This window comes from Tamandua tetradactyla, chromosome 7 (genome assembly GCF_023851605.1).
Source record: "Tamandua tetradactyla isolate mTamTet1 chromosome 7, mTamTet1.pri, whole genome shotgun sequence".
Classification (NCBI taxonomy): domain Eukaryota; kingdom Metazoa; phylum Chordata; class Mammalia; order Pilosa; family Myrmecophagidae; genus Tamandua; species Tamandua tetradactyla.
Window position 1 is genome coordinate 89,956,796 of NC_135333.1, and position 23,412 is coordinate 89,980,207.

The 23,412-nt window shown below is 36.9% G+C and overlaps 2 protein-coding genes across 10 annotated transcripts in view; one reads left to right on the top strand and one right to left on the bottom strand.

Moving 5' to 3' along the window:
• INTS13 (integrator complex subunit 13) overlaps positions 1–2,956 on the bottom strand; it is a 44,849-nt gene extending 41,893 nt beyond the window's left edge. For 3 of the 5 annotated variants that reach the window (XM_077170368.1, XM_077170364.1, XM_077170366.1), the window contains exons 1-2: positions 2,461–2,955; positions 1,237–1,472 (exon numbers count right to left, since the gene is read on the bottom strand). In XM_077170368.1, coding sequence (XP_077026483.1) covers positions 1,237–1,461 — 225 coding nt within the window. In that variant the 5' untranslated portion in view covers positions 1,462–1,472; positions 2,461–2,955. Of the gene's footprint in view, positions 1–1,236; positions 1,473–2,460 lie in introns of all 5 variants that reach the window. The other 2 variants (XM_077170367.1, XM_077170365.1) reach the window with 2 other exon arrangements.
• Positions 2,957–2,972: 16 nt separating this feature from the next.
• The window catches only part of FGFR1OP2 (FGFR1 oncogene partner 2), a 40,738-nt gene continuing 20,298 nt past the window's right edge, over positions 2,973–23,412 (top strand). The window contains exon 1 of one of the 5 annotated variants that reach the window (XM_077170373.1): positions 2,973–3,087. In XM_077170373.1, the coding sequence (XP_077026488.1) occupies positions 3,024–3,087 (64 nt within the window). In that variant the 5' untranslated portion in view covers positions 2,973–3,023. Of the gene's footprint in view, positions 3,092–3,132; positions 3,358–10,057; positions 10,779–23,412 lie in introns of those variants that run through there. The other 4 variants (XM_077170374.1, XM_077170370.1, XM_077170369.1 and 1 more) reach the window with 4 other exon arrangements.

Sequence of the window (23,412 nt, forward strand, 5' to 3'; positions counted from 1 at the left end):
ATAACTTCAGACTGGGTGGTCAGAGAAGGACTCTCTATATGGAAGTGGCAACTGACAGGAATCCAAAGTGACCAAAAGAAGCCAGGCATGGAAAAAGCAAACTGCAAATGCAAAGGTCTCTAAGTATGTATCAGGTCAGAGAGGGAAGAGGGGTAGGAAATAAGCAAAGAGAAATAGCCATATCACATGGGGGCCTGAAAGCCAAAGAAAAAAAATGGATTTGGAATTTATTCTAAGTTTTAAAGTAAAGTGCAAATAAAAATAGTACGGTTTGGATTAATAAAAAAGTAAGAAAATACATCAAATGATGATTATATGCCCTCCTGCAAGAAAGCTATATTTCTTTCCCTTGGAGTATATGATCCAATTCATGATCTTTTATCTTAATATCTGTGAAATGGCAATTTTCCTTCCCCAAGGAATAAGTCTGATAATTGGCCTTCTTTCCTAAGGCTTACCTGACAGGAACATATTTTACTAACCACTTTCCTTACATTATCTCTTTACTTAAAAATAGGTAAATCTTACAACAATCATAAGAAGTTGGTGTTAAGCTTAAATAGGAGGAGCTAAAACTTTTAAGACCTTGAAACCTGAAGATAACATTAATACTTAAACTTCTATTGATCTGCAATTTCTCTTACTGATAAAAACTTTGCATTCTTAGAAGCATTTCTTTCTAATATGGCCAAATTCAGTACATATTCACTAAAACTTCAAGAAGTCAGCCTGACTGGGTTCAAATTCTGGCTCCGACTCTACTTAGCTATGTGACCCAGGAAAAGTTTCTTATCTTCTTTTTGTCTCAGTTTCTGCTGAAAATAATAAATAAGGTTGATACTCAGCTGGTACATTCCAGAATAATGTGACAAACTGTTTGGGCACTTGACAGTTCTCAAAGGTCAGTGCCTGTTCCACGCTACTTGTTATAAACTTTGAATATTGCCCCAGCAACTACAGTACCTCCCTCAAAGGACTGAAGCGCAAAAATAAAGCACTTTGGACATGCTCGGCACATGTTCGTGCTCAAAAATTGTTGGCTACTATTACTATTTTTGGTCCCAATAGCCATAATATAGTAATCCTAAAGGGCAGTTCTACGTATCACATTTTTAAGGTAATAAACAGTTGTAAGTCAAATCCATAGCAATTTCACATATTAAAAAAAACACATTTAGGCAGATAAAGACATCTCCAAGTAATGATTCTGTTTATATTTCAAACTTAAACACTTACCAACTTTTTAAAAGGAAATATATCATACATTATTCTACAATATTCCATGGAAGATTCTACTGAGCAAGTCCACAATGATTTAGATATGGGAGCCAAAGGGATGATTCCTTGGGTCCTATTCTTCACCAGCATGTCAAACTCAACATGCTGTCTGCATGATTCTGCCATGTAAGGGCAGTGATCTACAACAAATACTGTTTTATGGGATTCAGAAAAAATCTTCATTTTGTTTTAACCTGTAAAGGGAAAAAAGTATTAGCCAAATGTCTAATACATAACATTTATCTAAATTATTTCTAATTTATGTGTCTTTCCTCAAGAAGATGTGGTAGGGAACTTGAATAATCAGTGTTCAAAGAAATTTATTCCACAAATGACAAGATTTAATGGAATCATGACCAGAATGAAATGTATCAACTTAAGGGATGACTAACAGCAGATTAGGCTGTCACTCTACCAGACACAGGCAAAATTAGAGTATACACATATTATTCTGCTTTTCGAATGAATTTAAAATGATCAGAAAACAATATTTTTACATATATTTCTTTCCCCTACGAAATACTAAACGTAGTAAACGACAAAAACTCTTCCAAATACACATCTGATGTTCCTTGCTAACTGACACCGATCAGAAATAAACCCACAAACTAAACTAAGGCAGCATTTTTGGAATTCCCTCCCAAAAAACGTTTCAACACTTCTGAAGAAAGGCTGAGGGAGAGAGAAGTAACAGGAAAGAGAAGTGACACCAAAAGGAAAAGAAGTTCCAAATGAAAATAAACATCTCCTAAGATGCATATTGCACCTTCGCATAGGATAAGAATCCCAAATTCACCCCCTCCCTTCAGCTTTTGAAACACTACAGTGATGTATCAAGTAGAACAGAAAAACTTAGTTTCTATCGTGGAGAGGAAGAACTTTAAAAACTTCTTCTTATAAGAACACGGCATATGCTACTTCCTAGCTTCGCTAAATAAAATCTTTTACTGAACAGACAATCCAAATTCGAAAATCACACGGTTTCGAAGCAGAGCAGGAGTGTTCATCAAAAAGAACTGACTTTTGACTATCCGTCTATTTTCATCTCCAGCTTTCAAACGCATTTCCCCTTACTGCAAAACTCTTCTTTGAAAACCTTTTAGACACACTTTGCTAGAGGATAGGGGGTGGAAAGTACAAGGTGAGCGGATAGAGAAGACCTCAGGATCGAGGTTCGCTTACTTTCGTGCCTGGTCCTGCAGTGAAAACGAACAAGAGGCTATGAACCACAGCCTCTCTGGAAAAGGCTGCTGGCTGGGCGGGAGAGTCAGCGCACAGCCAAGAGTGTCTGGTACCAAAGAGAGGGGATTATGCTTTCCCCACTCATCTCCAAGCACGCCGGTTCTTCCTAAGCTTCCTAAATGCAGGCACGCGCACGCGTGCGCGTGGACACAAACACTCACAGACTTGGGCTCGCGCGTGCGCAGAGATCTTATTCGACAGCCCCGCCAAGCTTCCCTTCCCCCTTGGTGGGCCAGACGCCCAGGTCGCTAAGCAGGAAGAAGGCGGAGCCAAGGAAAAAAAAATTCCTCGACCCTCAAGATTTTCTACTCTCTAATTTTTCCAGTCAGTGACCCCACAGCTTCCCCAACAGCGAAGTACCAACCACAGCACCCAGCTAACCCTGCCACAGCTTCCGAAGCGTACTGCCCTCCCACCCGCTCTCCCCTTCTCGGTTTCTCTACCCAGGCCCGTTTCCTCTGGAAAAAAAAAAAAAAAAAACTCGCGAGACTTCGCGAGAGCCCATGCGAAAGCCTGGAAGTGGATACATAGGGAGGGACGTAGACGGGACCCGCCTCTCCCTCTCGCGTAAGTAAGTAAGAAGCAGCAAATAAATCTCCCGGCGCTACCCCCACGGGAGCGCGAGGGAGGAGATCTCGCGAGGTTGGGCCGTTCACGGAGCGTTTGCTGGAGGGGGTCAGTGGAGGTTTCGCTGGGCGAGTGATGGGGTTGGAGCTAAGTCTGACTGGCTTTCCTCGCCGCTCCTCTGCTGTCTCTGGCCGCTTCTGCGTCTGCTTGCTGAAGAAGCTGAACCGGCTCGCGGATTCTCTTCCTTTGAGTTCTTAGGGCCCCACTGGGGTAAGCTTTGAGTCCCTGTCGCCACAGTTGATGGCTGCGATAAATTGAGACCGGAGTAAGTGGAGTAAATTTAGGCACGGGAGTGAGTTTAGGCGAGTCGGAAGCTTCCTTCCCCTGTGCTGCTCCGGTGCTTCTGCACCTCTTGAATTATCGACTGCGCGGCCTTCGCCGTCTCTGTTCGCACTCCCAGCTCCTGGGAGCCGGCGAACTTCCTCTCCCAGTTCCTGGCTCTGAGCTCCCCTTGCAAGAACTAAGGAGCCTTAAGTGTTGGACCTAATCCTGTGAACACCCCTTCCGTGTCTGTTTTCTTACCTACCTAGGAGAGCACCATTTGGGGGGGAAGAGGAAAGAAAAGATGGACTCTTTTCAGTTTTCAGCTTACCTCTTTGCAGCATTTGGCATGGCACCCCCTTACTTGAAACTACCCTCCAAAGGATAGTTCTGTTTTCTTGGTTCTCTCTTGCCTTTCTTCTGTATCTCATCTCAGATAGTGATGCCAGTATCCACCCTGCTATCCAAAGTAATAACCTAGGAGTCATCCTTGCCTCATTTTCACTCATACTGCCCTGTATTATTTCTTCTTCTTTCGCCCGAATTATTGCAGTTACCACCCAGTCTTCCTGAGATAGTCATTTCCTATTAATGTCGTCCTTCCGTACTTATCAATCTGAAATATGTCTGTTTAGATCACTCCTTTTGCTTCAGCTTGTTGAATGAATTTATTGCTGACGGATTCAAGTCCTAATGGTTAAACTTATCATTCAGAACATTTTATAGTCTGTAAGTCCATTTTACCTTATTTAGTTTCTTCTTCTCCGAATACCTTTCGTATCCAATCATACTAGGCCAGTGGTTGTTTCCCCAGACATGCCATGCACATGCATTTGCATGTGCTGTACCATCTATCTAGAATGCTAGCTATTCCTCTTCTGTTTTATCTATCAACACCCAATTCTTAGATGAGTATCTTCTCAGACTTCCCAAAATGATATTGACACCACCAGTATGCTCCCAGTACACTTGAAACATAGTTCTTAAGTATTTATTATGTTGTATTATTGTTCTTGTATCTGTCTCTTCTGCCCATCTGACCTTGAGACTAGAATCATGTCTTTTTCATCTTTTCAACAAAACTTAGTCTAATACTTGGTGCATATCAGACTTATTTATATGTGCATGTCTTTTAATGTACTAGTTCTAAAGAAGTCACCGTTGGAGTACTTAGTGCACTTAAAATCATAGAATTTTAGAGCCAGAAGGAACCTGTGTATTAACCTAAAGGCTCCTGACCTTTTTTTTGAATATGAGAAACCCTACACCTCTAACATACAAGCGATGTACTTGCAGTATTTGTTGATGAAGAGTATGCATAATGGCAAAAAAAAAAAAAGCTTTTAAATGATTTTGTATTTTATTAGACTACTAAAAATGGACATTTGTGAGAGAAATGTTTTAGGCTACAATGCTTGTTGTGTGTGCATTCATGTACTTCTTCTAATGACTGGCCTGTAGATCAGAAATAACTGGTTTAGATTAGGTTAATTACTTCTGTTTGGAATTTATATATAAATACAACTTATGCTTAGCTACAGTTCTCAGGTAGCACATTTAATTTAAAAAGAAAAATCGTCTAGTGTCCTTCCACATTTTTTGCTTCCAACTTTAAAAATTCATCATCCTCTTAAAATGCCAAACATTGTGTTTATTCCACCATTTCCAAAGACAGTGAAAGTTTTCTATTGTTTAAAATACATTGATGTATAAAGTTCTTATTCTTATATGTAATTTACATGCATTCTTTCTTGTTCTCTTTAGATTATAAATTCTCATAAAAGCCAGAAGTATGCCTTTTTATTTTCCTATTTCCATACGCATCGGTTAATATTCGCTATTAACATTAGGTATCCGCCTGAACAACCCAATAAAAAGTTTCAAACTAAACTAGATTGGAGGCATTTAAAGACAAATCTATGATATATCAGTGGTCACGATATTTCTGTGTAGGTCCAGATACAGGATTTGTAGATAAAGGAAAAAGTAAAGTGACTTAAATTTCTTTAAATTTTTCCTACCCCAAATTGAAAACTAAGCTGCTAACAGTTGCTGCCTTAGGTGGGTGGTGTTTCTCTTTCATCACAAGCAGAATGTTCTGAACCCTCTGCCAAGAGTATGACTATGAATATCTTTAGGTTGTCCAGTGGGCGAGAATGTGGCTTATGCAGGAAAAGAAATGAACCCTGCTCTTTAGAAATTGTACCTATAGTTTGGGCCGGTCTATAGAAAATAGTGTAGGTAAGTACACTGTGACTAGCTTAGACAGGCACTGTAAACATGGTAAATAAATTGAATACTCCTTTTTTGACTGGTCTGTTTTTTTAAAAATAAAATTTACTTGGGTGTTTGGGAAACAGTCTTGCTTCAACTTTACTTACCTCCTCCCAAGGCCAAAAAAAGAATGTTTTTTGAAAAAAAGGTGGCTAAGTAATTTCATAAAAAATACTTTAAAATTCTCCATGGTGTCAAATACAGGAAATGAGCATGCAGATTCTTAGAAACTATGTGTCACTGTTATTTTGAAGTGCTAATAAAATTTGTGCTTTGAGTTACCTATGAATGATTCCTTTCCCTTAGTAGATATGTACTTTATAATTGCATATCTTATGATTCCTTTTGACATTACTATTTTATTTCACAAGCTAGAGAAATAAATTTTTTTAATTGCATGTTAATTGTGTTTTCAAAAAGCCTATCAGTAAACATTTTTTGTCTATATTAACTGTGATGCCTCAGTAACGTGGATGCTAGACTTTCATTAGTTAAATGAAAATATATTTGAAATTTTGTTGATTATTTTCATTTTCTCTGTATTTACACTCCCATTTATTTCCTATGGCTGACTTCAAAAGCGGTTTTTAAGAAACGTCTGGGAAGTTCCATGATGGCGTAGGGTCAGGGAATTTGTGTGTTTTTCTATCCAGGGAGACAAAGATGGTTTTTATGTAGATAAAAGCTAGTAGAGTCCTGGAGATCCAGCTTGTCTTGTGAGTAGTGCACTAGATTGGAGGACAAGAGTTCTATTTTTTATTTATGTGAATGAGTAAGAGGCCCCAAGTAGCCAAAGCCATGTTGACAAAAAAAGAACAGAGGAAGACACACACTTCCAGACTTCAAAGCTTATTACAAAATTACAGTAATCAAAAAAGCAGGCTGGCATATGGACAGACATAGAGACCAGTGAATTGAATTGAGAGTTCGGAAATAAATCCTTACATCTATGGCCAGTTGATTATTGGCAAGGATGCCATGCCAACTTAATAGGGAAAGAATAGTCTCTTCAACAAATAGGGCTGGGAAAACTAGATATCTATGTGGAAAAGAATAAAAGTGGACACATACCTCACACTATATATAAAAATCAATTAAAAATGAATCAAAGACCTAAATATAGATACTAGAGCTATCAAACTCCTAAAAGAAAACATAGGGAAATCCTCAGAACCTTCTTGCACTTTATGCTGAAAGCATGAACCACAAAAGAAAAAATAAGCCAGTGAGTCTTCATCACGATTAAAAACATTTGTGCATCAAAAGACCTCATTAAAAAAATAAAAAGAAAACCTAAAGAATGGAAGAAAATGTTTCAAAACCACATGTCTGATAACGGTTTAATATCCAGAATATATGTATTTTTAATCCTACAACTCAACAAAAAGACAATTTTTAAATGGGCAAAAGGCTTGAATAGACATTTCTCCAAAGAAGATATACTGATGGCCAATAAGCACATGAAAAGTAGCCATTAAGGAAATGCAAATCAAAACAGAGAGATAGCATTTCACACCTATTAGAATGGGCAGTATTAAATAAACAGGAAACTATAAGTGTCAGAGAGGATATGGAGAAATAGGAGTTTACTTATTCTCTGTTGGTGGGAATATAGAATGGTACACACACCATGGAAGGTAGTTTGGTGGTTCCTCAGAAGCTAGTATACAATTGCCCTACCATCCGGTCATCTCACTACTTGATATATACCGAGAAGAACCTAAAACTAGGATACAAACAGACATCTGCATACTGATGTTCATAGCAGCATTATTCATAATTGCCAAAAGAATGAGAAACCCAAGTGTTCAACAACCAATGAATGGATGAACAAACTGTGGCATATGCATATGATGGAATATTATTCAGCAGTAAGAAGGAATAAAGTCATGAAGCATGTATCAACACAGATGAACTTTGAGGATATTATGTTGAGTGAAATAAAACACAAAACTACAAATACTGTATGCTCTCACTAATATGAACTAATTATAATGTGTGTGCTGGTTGAAAGGATTACATGCCCCAGAAAAGCCATGTTTTAAGCTTGATCCATCTTGTGCCTTATTCAGTACTGTAGGTTGGAAACTTGATTAGATTATCTGTAATAGCTGTGACATACCCAATTATTGGTAGTAACCTTTGATCAGAGGGAGATGTGGGTCCACCTATTCAGGTGGGTCTTGATTAGTTTGCTGGAATACTTTAAGAAGAAACTATTTTGGAAAATGCTTTGGAGCTATGAGCGCCTATACAGCCAGAGACCTTTGGAGATAGAAGCTTCATGAAACAGGAAGCCTGGGGAGAAAGCTAGCAGATGTTGCCATGTTCACTGTGTGCTTTTACAGTTGAGAGAACTTCATTGGCCTTTCTTGAGGGAAGGTAACTTCTTGTTGGTACCTTAATTTGAACATTTTTATAAACTTGCTTTAATTGGGACATTTTCATGGCCTTAGAACTATAAACTTGGAACTTAATAAATTCCCCTATTTGAAAAGACTTTCTGGTATATTGCATTCCAGCAGCTAGCACACTAGAACACTATGTAAGCTCATGGACATAGAATCTAGAGTATAGGTTATCAGGAGATAGAATGAGACTAGAGAATGGGTAGTGATTGCTTAAGATTTGCAAAATTTTTAGCTAAGTTGAATTTAAATGAGTGGAAATGGATAGAGGTGATGATAGCACATTAATATGAGTATAATTAGCAGCACCTAATTTTATGTAAGTGTAGATGATAAGGGAAATTTAGAGTCACCATGTCAACAGAAGAAAAGCCAGAGGTTAAAACATGGGATAGTGTAACTCAACAAATCTTGTGGTGGACGATGACTGTGATTAGTAGGATAGATATAAAAAGTGGTGTCAGTGGCTGAGAGATTTCAGACAGAGTCAAGAGGTTATCCTGGAGGTTATTCTTATACATTATATAAGGTGTATTAGAGAGGCTAAAGGGAAGTGCCTGAAACTATAGAGCTGTATTCCAGTAGGCATGTGTTTTGAAGATGAATGTATAATGATACAGTTTTTGCAATGTGAGTATGTGATTGTGAAACCTTGTGTCTGATGCTCCTTTTATCTACAATATGGACAGATGAGTAAAACATATGCATTAAAAATAAATAACGAGGAACAAATGTTAAAACAAATTGAGTAGATTGAAATACTAGGGGTCAGTGAAAGGGAGTGGTAAGGGATATTGAAAAAAATAGGGGGAACAAAGGTTAAAATATATTGGGTAGTTGGAAATGCTAGTGGTCAGTGAGAGGGAGGGGTAAGGGGTATGGTATATATAAGTTTTTTCTTTTTATCTCTTTTACTGGAGTGATGCAAATGTTCTAAAAAGTGATCATGATAATGAATACTACTATGTGATAATATTGTGAGCCTTTGATTGTACACCATAAATGGAATGTTTGTATGTTGTTTTGGCTTGTCAATTAAAAAAATTTTTTAAAAGAATTATAGGGATATTAATTATAGCACTGCTAATTGTTATCTATTTCATTTTGTTTGAGTTTGTCATTTTTAATTTTTAAAGAATAGTCTTTATCTTATCCAGTTTATATGTGTAAAATTGATTATGATATTGAATTATCCTTTTAATGGACAGGAGTCTGCACTAATACTCATCCCTTGTTTCCATTCTTTTTTTTAAAATATTTTTATTGAGGAATATCCACATGCTTACAGTCCAACCATATTATACAATCAATGACTCAATATCATAGCATAGTTGTATATTCATCGCCATGATCATTTTTAGAATGTTTGGATGTCCCACATAGTGGGGAGGGGAGTGAGTTCACCTGCCAAGTTGGATTAGAGAGAGAGGCCACATCTGAGCAACAAAAGAGGCTCTCCGGGGGTGACTCTTAGGCATAATTATTAGTAGGCTTAGCCTTTCCTTTGCAGGAATAACTTTCAGAGGGACGAGCCCCAAGATCAAGAACTGATCCTACTGAATTGGTTGTCCCCACTGCTTGCCAGAATATCAGGAATCCCCCAGATAGGGATATCATGTGTTTTTTTTTTTTTGAACATTTACATCTCTCCAGCAAAAGAAATAAAGAAGAAAAAAGGGAAAAGCTCATACATACCATACCCCTTACCCCTCCCTCTCATTGACCACTAGTATTTCAATCTACTCAATTTGTTTTAACCTTTGTTCCCCTATTGTTTATTTTTTATCCATATTTCTTACTCATCTGTCCATACCATAGATAAAAGGAGCATCAGACACAAGGTTTTCACAATCACACAGTCACATTATAAAAACTATATCATTACATAATCATCTTCAAGAAACATGGCTACTGGAACACAGTCTACAATTTCAGGTACTTCCCACTAGCCACTCTTAATACACCATAAGCTATAAAGGGGATATCTGTATAATGTGTAAGAATAACCTCCAGGATAATCTCTCAACTCTGTTTAAAATCTCTCAGTCCCTGACAATGTTGTCTCGTTTCTCTCTTCCCCCTTTTGGCTGAGAAGGTTTTCTCAATCCCTTGATGCTGAGTCCCAGCTCATCCCAGGATTTCTGTCCCATGATGCTAGGGAGGTTCATACCTGTGGGAGTCATGTCCCACGTAGAGAGGGGAGGGCAGTGAGTTCACTTGCTGTGTCAGCTGAGAGAAAGAATTTTGCCATTTCTTAACTAGGTTGTTTGTCTTTCTGTTGTTGAGTTGAAGAATCTCTTTAGATATTCTGGATACTAAACTCTTATCCGATTTGTAGTTTCTAAATGATGTCTTCCATTGTTTAGGCTGTCTTTTTACTTTCCTGGCAAAGTTCTTTGATTCACAAAAGTGTTTTATTTTGAGGAGATCCTATTTATCTATTTATTTTCTCATTGCTCATGCTTTGGGTATAAGGTCTAGGAAAACCGCTCCTATCACTAGAAGTTTAAGATACTTCCACACATTTTCTTCTAGCAGTTTTATGGTCTTAACTCTAATGTTTAGGTCTTTGATCCATTTTGAGTTAATTTTTATATAAGGTGTGAGATATGGGACCTCTTTCATTCTTGTGCATATGGATCTCCAGTTCTCCAAACACCAGTTATTGAAGAGGCTGCTCTGTCCCAGGTAAGTTGGCTTAGCTGACTTTTCAATGACCTTGTTGTCCTTAGATCAGTGGGTCTTTTTCTGAACACTCAATTTGATTCCATTGGTCACAATATCTATCTTTATGCTAGTACCATGCTGTTTTGACCACTGAAGCTTCGTAGTGTGCCTTAAAGTCAAGTAGTGTGAGACCTCCTACTTTATTTTCTTTCTCAAGATATTTTTAGCACTTCGGGGCACCCTGCCCTTCCATATAAATTTGAATATTTGTTTTTCTATTTCTGCAAAGTAAGTTGTTGGGATTTTAATTAGTATTGCATTGAATCTATAATCCATTTGGGTAGAATTAACATCTTAAGTATATTTAGTCTTCCAGTCCATGATCATGGTATGCCCTCCCATTTATTAAGGGTTTCCATTATTTCTTTTAGCATTTTCTTGTAGTTTTCATGTATAGGTCTTGTATCCTGCCACTTTCCTGTACTCATTTATTAGCTCTAGTAGCTTTGCTGTAGATTTTTCAGGATTTTTGACATACAGTATCATGTCATCTGCAAACAGAATTTTACTTCTTCCTTTCCAACTTGAATGCCTTTTATTTCTTTTTCTTATCTAATTGCCCTGGCTAGAACTTCCAACACAATGTCGAATAACAGTGGTGATAGTGGGCATCCTTGTCTTGTTCCTGATATTAGAGAGAAAGCTTTCAGTCTTTCCCCATTGAAAATGATGTTAGCAGTGGGTTTTTTCTTTCATTGTTGATGTACATAATTTGTGTCTCCTCTCTCCTGCACCCCCCCTTTTTCCACTGAAAGTTTATCCATTTTATTGACCTTTTCAAAGAACCAGTTTTTGGTTTTATTGGTTCCTCCCTGTTGCTTTTCTGTTTTCAATATCACTGATTTCTACTATTACCTTTATTATTTCCCTTTTTCTATTTATTTTAGGTTTATTTTACTTTGCTCTTTTTTTTTTTTAGTTGCTTAAGGTTGAGACTTAGACATTGATTTGAGACCTTTATAGGCATTTAATGCTATAAATTTCCTCAAGATACTGTTTTACCTGTACCACAAAGTTTTTGTTATGTTATATTTTCCTGTTTATTAGATGAAAATATTTTCTGTTCCAAAGAGACTTCCTTTTTGACTTATGGATTATTTAGAGGTGTGTTGTTTAATTTCCAAGTATTTGGAGATTTTCTTTTTATTCTCTTTTATTTATTTTAAAGTCTGTTATGATTAGAGAACATAATTTGTCTGATATCAGTTATTTTTATTTGTTAAGTTTTCTGATCCAGGATATGATCTATGTTGGTGTTTCATGTGCTCTTAAAAATAATCTATATTCTGCTTTTGTTGGTTGCAGTGTTTAATAATGACTGGTTTGAGCCACTTGGTGGATGGTAATGTTCATTTCTTCTGTATCCTTCCTGATTTTCAGTGTACAAATTCCACCAGTTATTGGAAAAGGAATATTAAAGTCTACACCAATTATTGTGGATTTGCTTAGCCTCTCAGTTGTTTTCAGTTGTTGCTTCATTTATTTTGAAACACTCTAGTTAGGTGCATATACATTTAGCATTCTACTTCTTCTTCGTTATTTGCCCCTCTTAGCATCATGGAATGTCCATCTTGTCCCTGGCATTTTTCTTTTCTTTGAAGTCTACTTTGTCTAATATTAACATAGCTACTCCAACTTTCTTTTTTTTTTTTTTATTGATTAACGGAAAAAAAGAAATTAACCCAACATTTAGAAATCATACCATTCTACATATGCAATCAGTAATTCTTAACATCATCACATAGATGCATGATCATCGTTTCTTAGTACATTTGCATCGGTTTAGAAGAACTAGCAACACAACCGAAAAAGATATAGAATGTTAATGTAGAGAAAAAAAATAAAAGTAATAACAGTAAGAACAAAACAAAACAAAACAAAACAAAAACCTATAGCTCGGATGCAGCTTGATTCAGTGTTTTAACATGATTACTTTACAATTAGGTATTATTGTGCTGTCCATTTTTGAGTTTTTGTATCTAGTCCTGTTGCACAGTCTGTATCCCATCAGCTCCAATTACCCATTATCTTACCCTGTTTCTAACTCCTGCTGAACTCTGTTACCAATGACATATTCCAAGTTTATTCTCGAATGTCGATTCACATCATTGGGACCATACAGTATTTGTCTTTTAGTTTTTGGCTAGACTCATTCAGCATAATGTTCTCTAGGTCCATCCATGTTATTACATGCTTCATAAGTTTATCCTGTCTTAAAGCTGCATAATATTCCATCGTATGTATATACCACAGTTTGTTTAGCCACTCGTCTGTTGATGGACATTTTGGCTGTTTCCATCTCTTTGCAATTGTAAATACCGCTGCTATAAACATTGGTGTGCAAATGTCCATTTGAGTTTTTGCCCTTAGTTCCTTTGAGTAGATTCCCAGCAATGGTATTGCTGGGTCGTATGGCAATTCTATATTCAGCTTTTTGAGGAACCGCCAAACTGCCTTCCACAGTGGTTGCACCATTTGACATTCCCACCAACAGTGGATAAGTGTGCCTCCTTCTCCGCATCCTCTCCAGCACTTGTCATTTTCTGTTTTGTTGATAATGGCCATTCTGGAGGGTGTGAGATGATATCTCATTGTGGTTTTGATTTGCATTTCTCTAATGGCCAGGGACATTGAGCATCTCTTCATGTGCCTTTTGGCCATTTGTATTTCCTCCTCTGAGAGGTGTCTATTCAAGTCTTTTTCCCATTTTGTAATTGGGTTGGCTGTCTTTTTGTTGTTGAGATGAACAATCTCTTTATAAATTCTGGATACTAGACCTTTATCTGATACGTCGTTTCCAAATATTGTTTCCCATTGTGTAGGCTGTCTTTCTACTTTCTTGATGAAGTTCTTTGATGCACAAAAGTATTTAATTTTGAGGAGTTCCCATTTATTTATTTCCTTCTTCAGTACTCTTGCTTTAGGTTTAAGGTCCATAAAACTGCCTCCAATTGTAAGATTCATAAGATATCTCCCTACATTTTCCTCTAACTGTTTTATGGTCTTAGACCTAATGTTTAGATCTTTGACCCATTTTGAGCTAACTTTTCATTCTTTTGCATATGGATATCCAGTTCTCTAGGCACCATTTATTGAAGAGACTGTTCTGTCCCAGGTGAGTTGGCTTGACTGCCTTATCAAAGATCAAATGTCCATAGATGAGAGGGTCTATATCTGAGCACTCTATTCGATTCCATTGGTCGATATATCTATCTTTATGCCAATACCATGCTGTTTTGGCCACTGTGGCTTCATAATATGCCTTAAAGTCCGGCAGCGCGAGACCTCCAGCTTCGTTTTTTTTCCTCAAGATGTTTTTAGCAATTCGGGGCACCCTACCCTTCCAATTAAATTTGCTTATTGGTTTTTCTAATTCTGAAAAATAAGTTGTTGGGATTTTGAGTGGTATTGCATTGAATCTGTAAATCAATTTAGGTAGGATTAACATCTTAACTATATTTAGTCTTCCAATCCATGAACACGGTATGCCCTTCCATCTATTTAGGTCTTCTGTGATTTCTTTTAGCAGTTTTTTGTAGTTTTCCTTATATAGGTTTTTTGTCTCTTCAGTTAAATTTATTCCTAGGTATTTTATTCTTTTAATTGCAATTGTAAATGGGATTCGTTTCTTGATTTCCCCCTCAGCTTGTTCATTGCTGGTGTATAGAAATGCTACAGATTTTTAAATGTTGATCTTGTAACCTGCTACTCTGCTGTACTCATTTATTAGCTCTAGTAGTAGTTTTGTTGTGGATTTTTCCGGGTTTTCAACGTATAGTATCATATTGTCTGCAAACAGTGATAGTTTTACTTCTTCCTTTCCAATTTTGATGCCTTGTATTTCTTTTTCTTGTCTAATTGCTCTGGCTAGAACCTCCAACACAATGTGAATAATAGTGGTGATAGTGGACATCCTTGTCTTGTTCGTGATCTTAGCGGAAAAGTTTTCGATTTTTACCCATTGAGGATGATATTAGCTGTGGGTTTTTCATATATTCCCTCTATCATTTTAAGGAAGTTCCCTTGTATTCCTATCCTTTGAAGTGTTTTCAACAGGAAAGGATGTTGAATCTTGTCAAATGCCTTCTCTGCATCAATTGAGATGATCATGTGATTTTTCTGCTTTGATTTGTTGATATGGTGTATTACATTAATTGATTTTCTTATGTTGAACCATCCTTGCATACCTGGGATGAATCCTACTTGGTCATGATGTATAATTCTTTTAATGTGTTGTTGGATACGATTTGCTAGAATTTTATTGAGGATTTTTGCATCTATATTCATTAGAGAGATTGGCCTGTAGTTTTCTTTTTTTGTAATATCTTTGCCTGGTTTTGGTATGAGGGTGATGTTGGCTTCATAGAATGAATTAGGTAGTTTTCCCTCCGCTTGATTTTTTTGAAGAGTTTGAGGAGAGTTGGTACTAATTCTTTCTGGAATGTTTGATTGAATTCAGATGTGAAGCTGTCTGGTCCTGGACTTTTCTTTTTAGGAAGCTTTTGAATGACTAATTCAATTTCTTTACTTGTGATTGGTTTGTTGAGGTCATCTATGTCTTCTTGAGTCAAAGTTGGTTGTTCATGTCTTTCCAGGAACCCGTCCATTTCATCTAAATTGTTGTATTATTAGCGTAAAGTTGTTCATAGTATCCTGTTATTACCTCCTTTATTTCTGTGAGGTCAGTAGTTATGTCTCCTCTTCCATTTCTGATCTTATTTATTTGCATCCTCTCTCTTCTTCTTTTTGTCAATCTTGATAAGGGCCCATCAATCTTATTGATTTTCTCATAGAGCCAACTTCTGGTCTTATTGATTTTCTCTATTGTTTTCATGTTTTCAATTTCATTTATTTCTGCTCTAATCTTTGTTATTTCTTTCCTTTTGCTTGCTTTGGGATTAGTTTGCTGTTCTTTCTCCAGTTCTTCCAAGTGGACAGTTAATTCCTGCATTTTTGCTTTTTCTTCTTTTCTGATATAGGCATTTAGGGCAATAAATTTCCCTCTTAGCACTGCCTTTGCTGCGTCCCATAAGTTTTGATATGTTGTGTTTTCATTTTCATTCGCCTCGAGGTATTTGCTAATTTCTCTAGCAATTTCTTCTTTGACCCACTCGTTCTTTAGGAGTGTGTTGTTGAGCCTCCACGTATTTGTGAATTTTCTGGCACTCGGCCTATTATTGATTTCCAACTTCATTCCTTTATGATCTGAGAAAGTGTTGTTATGATTTCAATCTTTTTAAATTTGTTAAGACTTGCTTCGTGACCCAGCATATGGTCTATCTTTGAGAATGATCCATGACACTTGAGAAAAAGGTGTATCCTGCTGTTGTGGGATGTAATGTCCTATAAATGTCTGTTAAGTCTAGCTCATTTATAGTAATATTCAGATTCTCTATTTCTTTATTGATCCTCTGTCTAGATGTTCTGTCCATTGATGAGAGTAGTGAATTGAAGTCTCCAACTATTATGGTATATGAGTCCTTTTCCCTTTTCAGTGTTTGCAGTGTATTCCTCACGTATTTTGGGGCATTCTGATTCGGTGCATAAATATTTATGATTGTTATGTCTTCTTGTTTAATTGTTCCTTTTATTAGTATATAGTGTCCTTCTTTGTCTCTTTTAACTGTTTTACATTTGAAGTCTAATTTGTTGGATATTAGTATAGCCACTCCTGCTCTTTTCTGGTTTTTATTTGCATGAAATATCTTTTCCCAACCTTTCACTTTCAACCTATATTTATCTTTGGGTCTAAGATGTATTTCCTGTAGACAGCATATAGAAGGATCCTGTTTTTTAATCCATTCTGCCAATCTATGTCTTTTGATTGGGGAATTCAGTCCATTAACATTTAGTGTTATTACTGTTTGGATAATATTTTCCTCTAACATTTTGCCTTTTGTATTATATATATCATATCTGATTTTCCTTCTTTCTACACTCTTCTCCATGTCTCTCTCTTCTGTCTTTTTGTATCTGACTCTAGTGCTCCCTTTAGTATTTCTTGCAGAGCTGGTCTCTTGGTCACAAATTCTCTCAGTGACTTTTTGTCTGAGAATGTTTTAATTTCTCCCTCATTTTTGAAGGACAATTTTGCTGGATATAGGAGTCTTGGTTGGCAGTTTTCTCTTTTAGTAATTTAAATATATCATCCCACTGTCTTCTAGCTTCCATGGTTTCTGCTGAGAAATCTACACATAGTCTTATTGGGTTTCCCTTGTATGTGATGGATTGTTTTTCTCTCGCTGCTTTCAAGATCCTCTCTTTCTCTTTGACCTCTGACGTTCTAACTAGTAAGTGTCTTGGAGAACGCCTATTTGGGTCTAATCTCTTTGGGGTGCGCTGCACTTCTTGGATCTGTAATTTTAGGTCTTTCATAAGAGTTGGGAAATTTTCAGTGAAAATTTCTTCCATTAGTTTTTCTCCTCCTTTTCCCTTCTCTTCTCCTTCTGGGACACCCACAACACGTATATTTGTGCGGTTCATATTGTCCTTGAGTTCCCTGATACCCTGTTCAAATTTTTCCATTCTTTTCCCGATAGTTTCTGTTTCTTTTTGGAATTCAGATGTTCCATCCTCCAAATCACTAATTCTATCTTCTGTCTCTTTAAATCTATCATTGTAGGTATCCATTGTTTTTTCCATCTTTTCTACTTTATCCTTCACTTCCATAAGTCTATGATTTGTTTTTTCAGTTTTTCTATTTCTTCTTTATGTTCAGCCCATGTCTTCTTCATGTCCTCCCTCAATTTATCGATTTCATTTTTGAAGAGGTTTTCCATTTCTGTTCGTATATTCAGCATTAGTTGTCTCAGCTCCTGTATCTCGTTTGAACTATTGGTTTGTTCCTTTGACTGGGCCATATTCTCAATCTTCTGAGCGTGGACCGTTATCTTCTGCTGCTGGCGTCTGGACATTTAGTCAGATTTCCCTGGGTGTCGCACCCAACAAGGTTGTAAGATTTTTCTGTGAAATCTCTGGGTTCTATTTTTCTTATCCTGCCCCAGTAGGTGGCGCTCGTGGCACACGTTTGTCTCACGTGTTTGGAAGGGATCCCCCCCGGTCACCGATCTCCGTAGCCTGGGGATTTCCGATCCAATTCTCTCTGTTGGTTCGGGGGGCCGCGCGTGGTGGGGGCGTCAGCCGCGGCAGCTTGAGGGGACCCTGTGGCTGGTCGCCGGCCACAGCGGACCCGGGGAATTCGCCACCGGTCCAGGAAGTCGCCCGCGGGGGAGGGCCACTGCGGCTTGGGTAGCCCTCTGATCCGAGACTCATAGCCGGACCAGGAAGCCGCCCACAAAAGAGGGGCGCCAGCCGCCTTGGCTTGGGAAACTTGCCTCTCCGAGACTCTCAGCCGGCCCGGGAAGGAGGGAGGGAGGAGCTCCGGCCGCCACAGCTGCCGCTGCTCGGGAAATTGCGCGCCGCTCGGGGATCTCACCGCAGCCGAGTCTCGCAGTCAGACTAGCCAGTCCAGACTGGGGTACGCTGTGTGTCCATTCCCTGCCGTGGCCCCGGGAGCTGTTCTGCACTGTTTCAGTTCACCTAGTAGTTGCTTTGGAGGAGGAACTAAGACGCACGTACCTTACTAAGCCGCCATCTTGGCCCCGCCCCCCTCTTTTTTTTTTTAATATAATCTTTATTGAAAATACAATTCACACACCATACTACTCACCCATTTAATGTGTTTAATGGTTTTTAGTGCATTCATAGAGTGGTGCAACCATCCCACAGTTACTTTTAGAACATTTTCATGACCCCCAAAAGAAACCCCTCATCCATTAGTGGTCGCTCCCCATTCCACTTTACCCCCTAGTCCTAGGCGACCACTAATCTACTTCTGTTTCTATGGTTTTATCTCTTCTGGTCATTTCATACATGTAGTCTTACAACATGTCGTCTTTTGTGACTTGCTTCTCTCACCTAATATTTTCAAGTTTCATCCATGTTGTGATATGTATCATTGCCTGATTTCTTTATATGGCCTATTAATATTTCATCATAAAGATACACCACCTTGTGTTTATCCATTCATCCACTGATGGACATTTAGGTTGTTTCTACTTTATGGCTATTATTTATAATGCTGCTGTGAACATTTGTGTACATTGTTTTCCTTTGGACATTTTTTCATTTTCTTGGGTATGTACCTAGTAGTGGAATTCTGGGTGATATGGTATCTCTATATTTTAACTTTTTAGGAACTGCTAGACTGTTTTCTAAAGTACCTGTACATTTTATATTTCTACGAGCAGTATATAAAGGTTCCAATTTCTCCAGTCTTCATCAGTGCCTGTTAACTGCCTTTTTGGTTATAGCCATCCTAGTGAGTATGAATTGGTATCTCACTGTGTTGATTTGCATTTCCCTGATGGCTAATGATGTTGAGCTTCTTTAACATGCTTTTTGGCACTCCACCTTTCTTTTGATTAGTGCTTACACATAGTATATCTGTTTACATCCTTTAACTTTTAAACTACCTATGTCATTAATTTTTTTTTGTATGCTATATGGCAGGGGTCACATTTCCTTCTTTTCCATGTGAGTATCCCCTTCTTGCAGCACTATTTGTTGAATTTTTCCTGTTTGGTTTGGTTTTTTTTGTTTGTTTGTTTTTGTTTTTGCTTGTTTGTTAGGGAAGTGCATGGGTCAGGAATTGAACCCAGGTCTCCTGCTTGGGAGGCAAGAATTCTACTACTGAACTACCCTTGCACCCCCTATACCGTTAAATTTTAAGTGAGTTTTGCATAGACAACATTTGGTTAGATCATTTTTTTTCTGCTTCTTTTTCTGTATTTAGTTCACCTTTTCCCCTTTTCTCCTTTTGGGTTATTAAACACTTCTAATTCATCTTAATTAGTCAGTTGTAATTTTGATTATCTCTTTGTATAATTTTTTTAGTGATTTCTCTAGTAATTACAATATACGTAGCTTTTTACAGTCTACTTACAATTAAGATTTTACCACTTCAAGTGCAGTGTAGAAACTTTATCACCATATAGGTCCCTTTACCCTTCCTCCTCTATCTTGTAGCTGTGTTATATATTACACCTACGTAATTGAAAATCCCATCAGAAAAGCTAGTTTTTGTTTTCAACCATCAGACACTTTCAAGAATTCAAGAGAATATTTATTATATTTATCTAGATATTTACCATTTCTGTTGCTCTTACTTCATTCCTGATGCTCCAAGTATCTTTTATATCATTTTGCTTCTTTCTGAAGAATTTTCTTTAGAACAAGTTTGCTGGAAACGAATTCTCATTTTTTGTGTTTGAGAATGATTTTTATTTCACCTTCATATAGGAAGGGTATTCTCTCTGGATATAGAAATCTGAGATGACAGTTCTTTTCTTTTTAACAGTTTTCTGCTTTAAAACTATTCCACTTTCTGCTGGCCTTCATGAACTTAGATCAGAAATCTGTAGCGATGTCCCCTCTAAGTGATTTATCTCTGGCTGCTTTCAAAATTTTTTCTTTGTCTTTTGTTGTTCTTTAAAGGATATCTGAAGAATCTCTTTTTTGTTGTTGTAGTTCAAAGAAGTGAATGATCCTAAAATCATACTAGCTATTACTGCATTTATTTACTCTTTTATTTTAGCAAGTTACGATATCTTAGAGAGCCACACATTAGGTCATATGGACAATTTTGCCTTATAGTAAGAAACTGTATTTTTACAGGGTGACTTGACTACCTATTGTTTATCAAACCTAGTATTGTCATTTTTTACTTTTAATATAAAACTCATTAACAAATAAAAGGCAAGATTTGGTACTATAGAGTCCAAAAGTTTTGTTTTCAATTTAGACACTTCTTGTGTTATTGCAACACATCATGAAATTTTCCTTCAGTAGGTAAAGGATTGCAGTATTAAGTGTGTTACACCAGTCAATGTTGATAGGAAAAGAAGAAAGTAACAGTATTTCATTACTGTTCAACTCAAATGAAAATTTTTGCATGGCTCCTTTACCAGTAGGAAGAATACTACATGGAGTAAGTTAAAACTCTAGTATAGCCTTTGACAATGCTTTAACTAATGTAGTGGAGGTCTGTAATTGCCCTGAGGCAGGGAGGCTAAGTAAGCCTTAAATATTCATTTAAAGGTGTAGGATTAATAGACAATGAGTCTTTGATGCTGTTGCATTGAGTGAACCTTTTCATTATTATACAAAACAAAAATTTATGATTATCTAGGAAGAATCCATCTGCACTGAGGGCTCTGCTCCTATTAAGGTGTCTACATCCATGTACCCTGTTGCCTAAGAGATTATGGGAACATAGCTTCCTCCTTCCCCCCATAATTTCTTGAATTATATACAGTGTAGATATTCTCATATGTGGATCAGCTATCGTACAAATTACACGTAGGAGTGTCACTGCATTTTTTGAACCAGATCCTATCTATTAAATTTGTAGATGAGAAATATTATTCTGATAATGATCCCCAAAATTTCATTTACAAGTTGGGACCTAGGACTGTTCAGTGATTCTTGTTACTTACGTTGTCCTGTTAAACCAAGGTAAAGTTCATATTCTCTCAAATCTTTTACAGTTTACTTTAAATTCTCAAATTTGTCTTGTTTTTTTTTAATTTTTTTACTTATAAAAATCAATTTGCCTTTTTTCTTTTTGTTTTATAGACAACGTTAAAATTTTACTCTGAAGGATCTAATGTTCTTTATGAGTGAGACCATTGGAAGATATGATTATACCCACCATATAAACAAGAACATTATATTATAATCCATCTGTAATTATAGATAATTCCCCTTAGAAGTTTAGATCAAGGACAGGACATTGTTGGTGACCTAGGTCTCTCTTGGAGCGTCTTATTTAGATAGACTTTGGATAGTTGTCCTGTATTTTAACCAATATGGAACTTTGGTTTCTTTAATGACCCTTTAGCTTATCATATTTACAAATACCCTTATACATAGCTGCCAAATTTTAGAAGACAGGTGCTTTTGGTTATTTAGTCTAAAAAGCCAGAAAGTGTATTGATTTCTTGCTTGTTCATACCTTGAAGCTCTCTTCAAAGTCTAGTCACATTTTAGCTATTTTCTGTACTGGCAGATTTACATTTTAATTTATTCAGATTAAAACCTCTAACTCAGATTTGAACAGTGAATAAAAAAGTATTTACAAAGTCCCCTTGGGGGAATGGTGAGAAAGGGAGAAAATTCAACTTCCCCAAGTTGAATTCTTGATATTCTCACAAGCAGTGGGGACAACCAAAGCAATAGGTTGAGCCCCCAATCTTGAGGTATGTTCGTATGAAACTTAACCCCGCAAAGGATAGGTCAAGCCTACTTAAAATTAGGCCCAAGAGTCACCCCCAAGAGAACCTCTTTTGTTGCTCAGATGTGGCCTCTCTCTCTCCAGCCAACCCAACAAGCAAACTCATTGCCCTCCCTCTGTCTACGTGGGACATGACTCCCAGGGGTGTGGACTTTCCTACCAATGTGGGACAGAAATCCTAGAATGAGCTGAGACTCAGCATCAAGGAATTGAGAAAACCTTCTCAACCAAAAGGGGGAAGAGTGAAATGAAACAAAATAAAGTGTCAGTGGCTGAGAGATTCCAAACAGAGTCGAGAGGTTATCCTGGAGGTTATTCTTACTCATTAAATAGATATCACCTTGTTAGTCAAGATGTAATAGAGAGGCTGGAGAGAACTGCCTGAAAATGTAGAGTTGTGTCCCAGCAGCCATGTTTCTTGAAGATGATTGTATAATGATACAGCTTTCACAATGTGACTGTGTGATTGTGAAAACATTGTGTCTGATGCTCCTTTTATCTACCTTATCAACAGATGAGTAAAACAAATGGAGTAAAAATAAATAAATAGGGGGAACAAATGTTAAAATAAATTTAGATTGAAATGATAGTGATCAATGAAAGGGAGAGGTAGGGAGAATGGTATGTTTGAATTTTTTTCTGTTTTCTTTTTATTTCTTTTTCTGAATTGATGCAAATCATCTAAGAAATGATCATGATGATAAATATGCAACTGATGATATTGTGAATGTAGAACAGAATGATCATAATAAAGAACAGTACACACTAATAAAAGTTAGATTTTAAATTTAAAAAATTTAAAAAAAACACCTCTAACTCAGGTTTGAACCCATTTGTAAAAAGCTGGACAATATTTCCTTTGCTTCAACTGTTGGGTCATACTATTGAAACTTTTCTTAAGTCTGTTTTTTTGTCTTTATTTTGTTTACGGTTTTGAATTTTTTTAAATCTAACTTTAAATGAAAGGCTTTTTAAAATATATTTTTATTGAGATTTCGCCACACACATGCAATCTATCCAAAGTATACAATCAGTGGCTCACAAATTCATCACCACGATCATTTTTAGAACATTTGTATCATTCCAGAAAAAGAAAAAAATCATGCATCCTACACCCCTTACCCCTCCTTCTCATTGAACATTGGTATTGCAATCTACCCAATTTTTTTTACCCCTTCTCCCCCCCATTATTTATTTATTTTGTATCCTTATTTTTTTTGATATCCTTATTTTTTTACTCATCTGTTCATACCCTTGATAAAAGGAGCATCAGACATAAGGTTTTCACAATCATAGTGACAC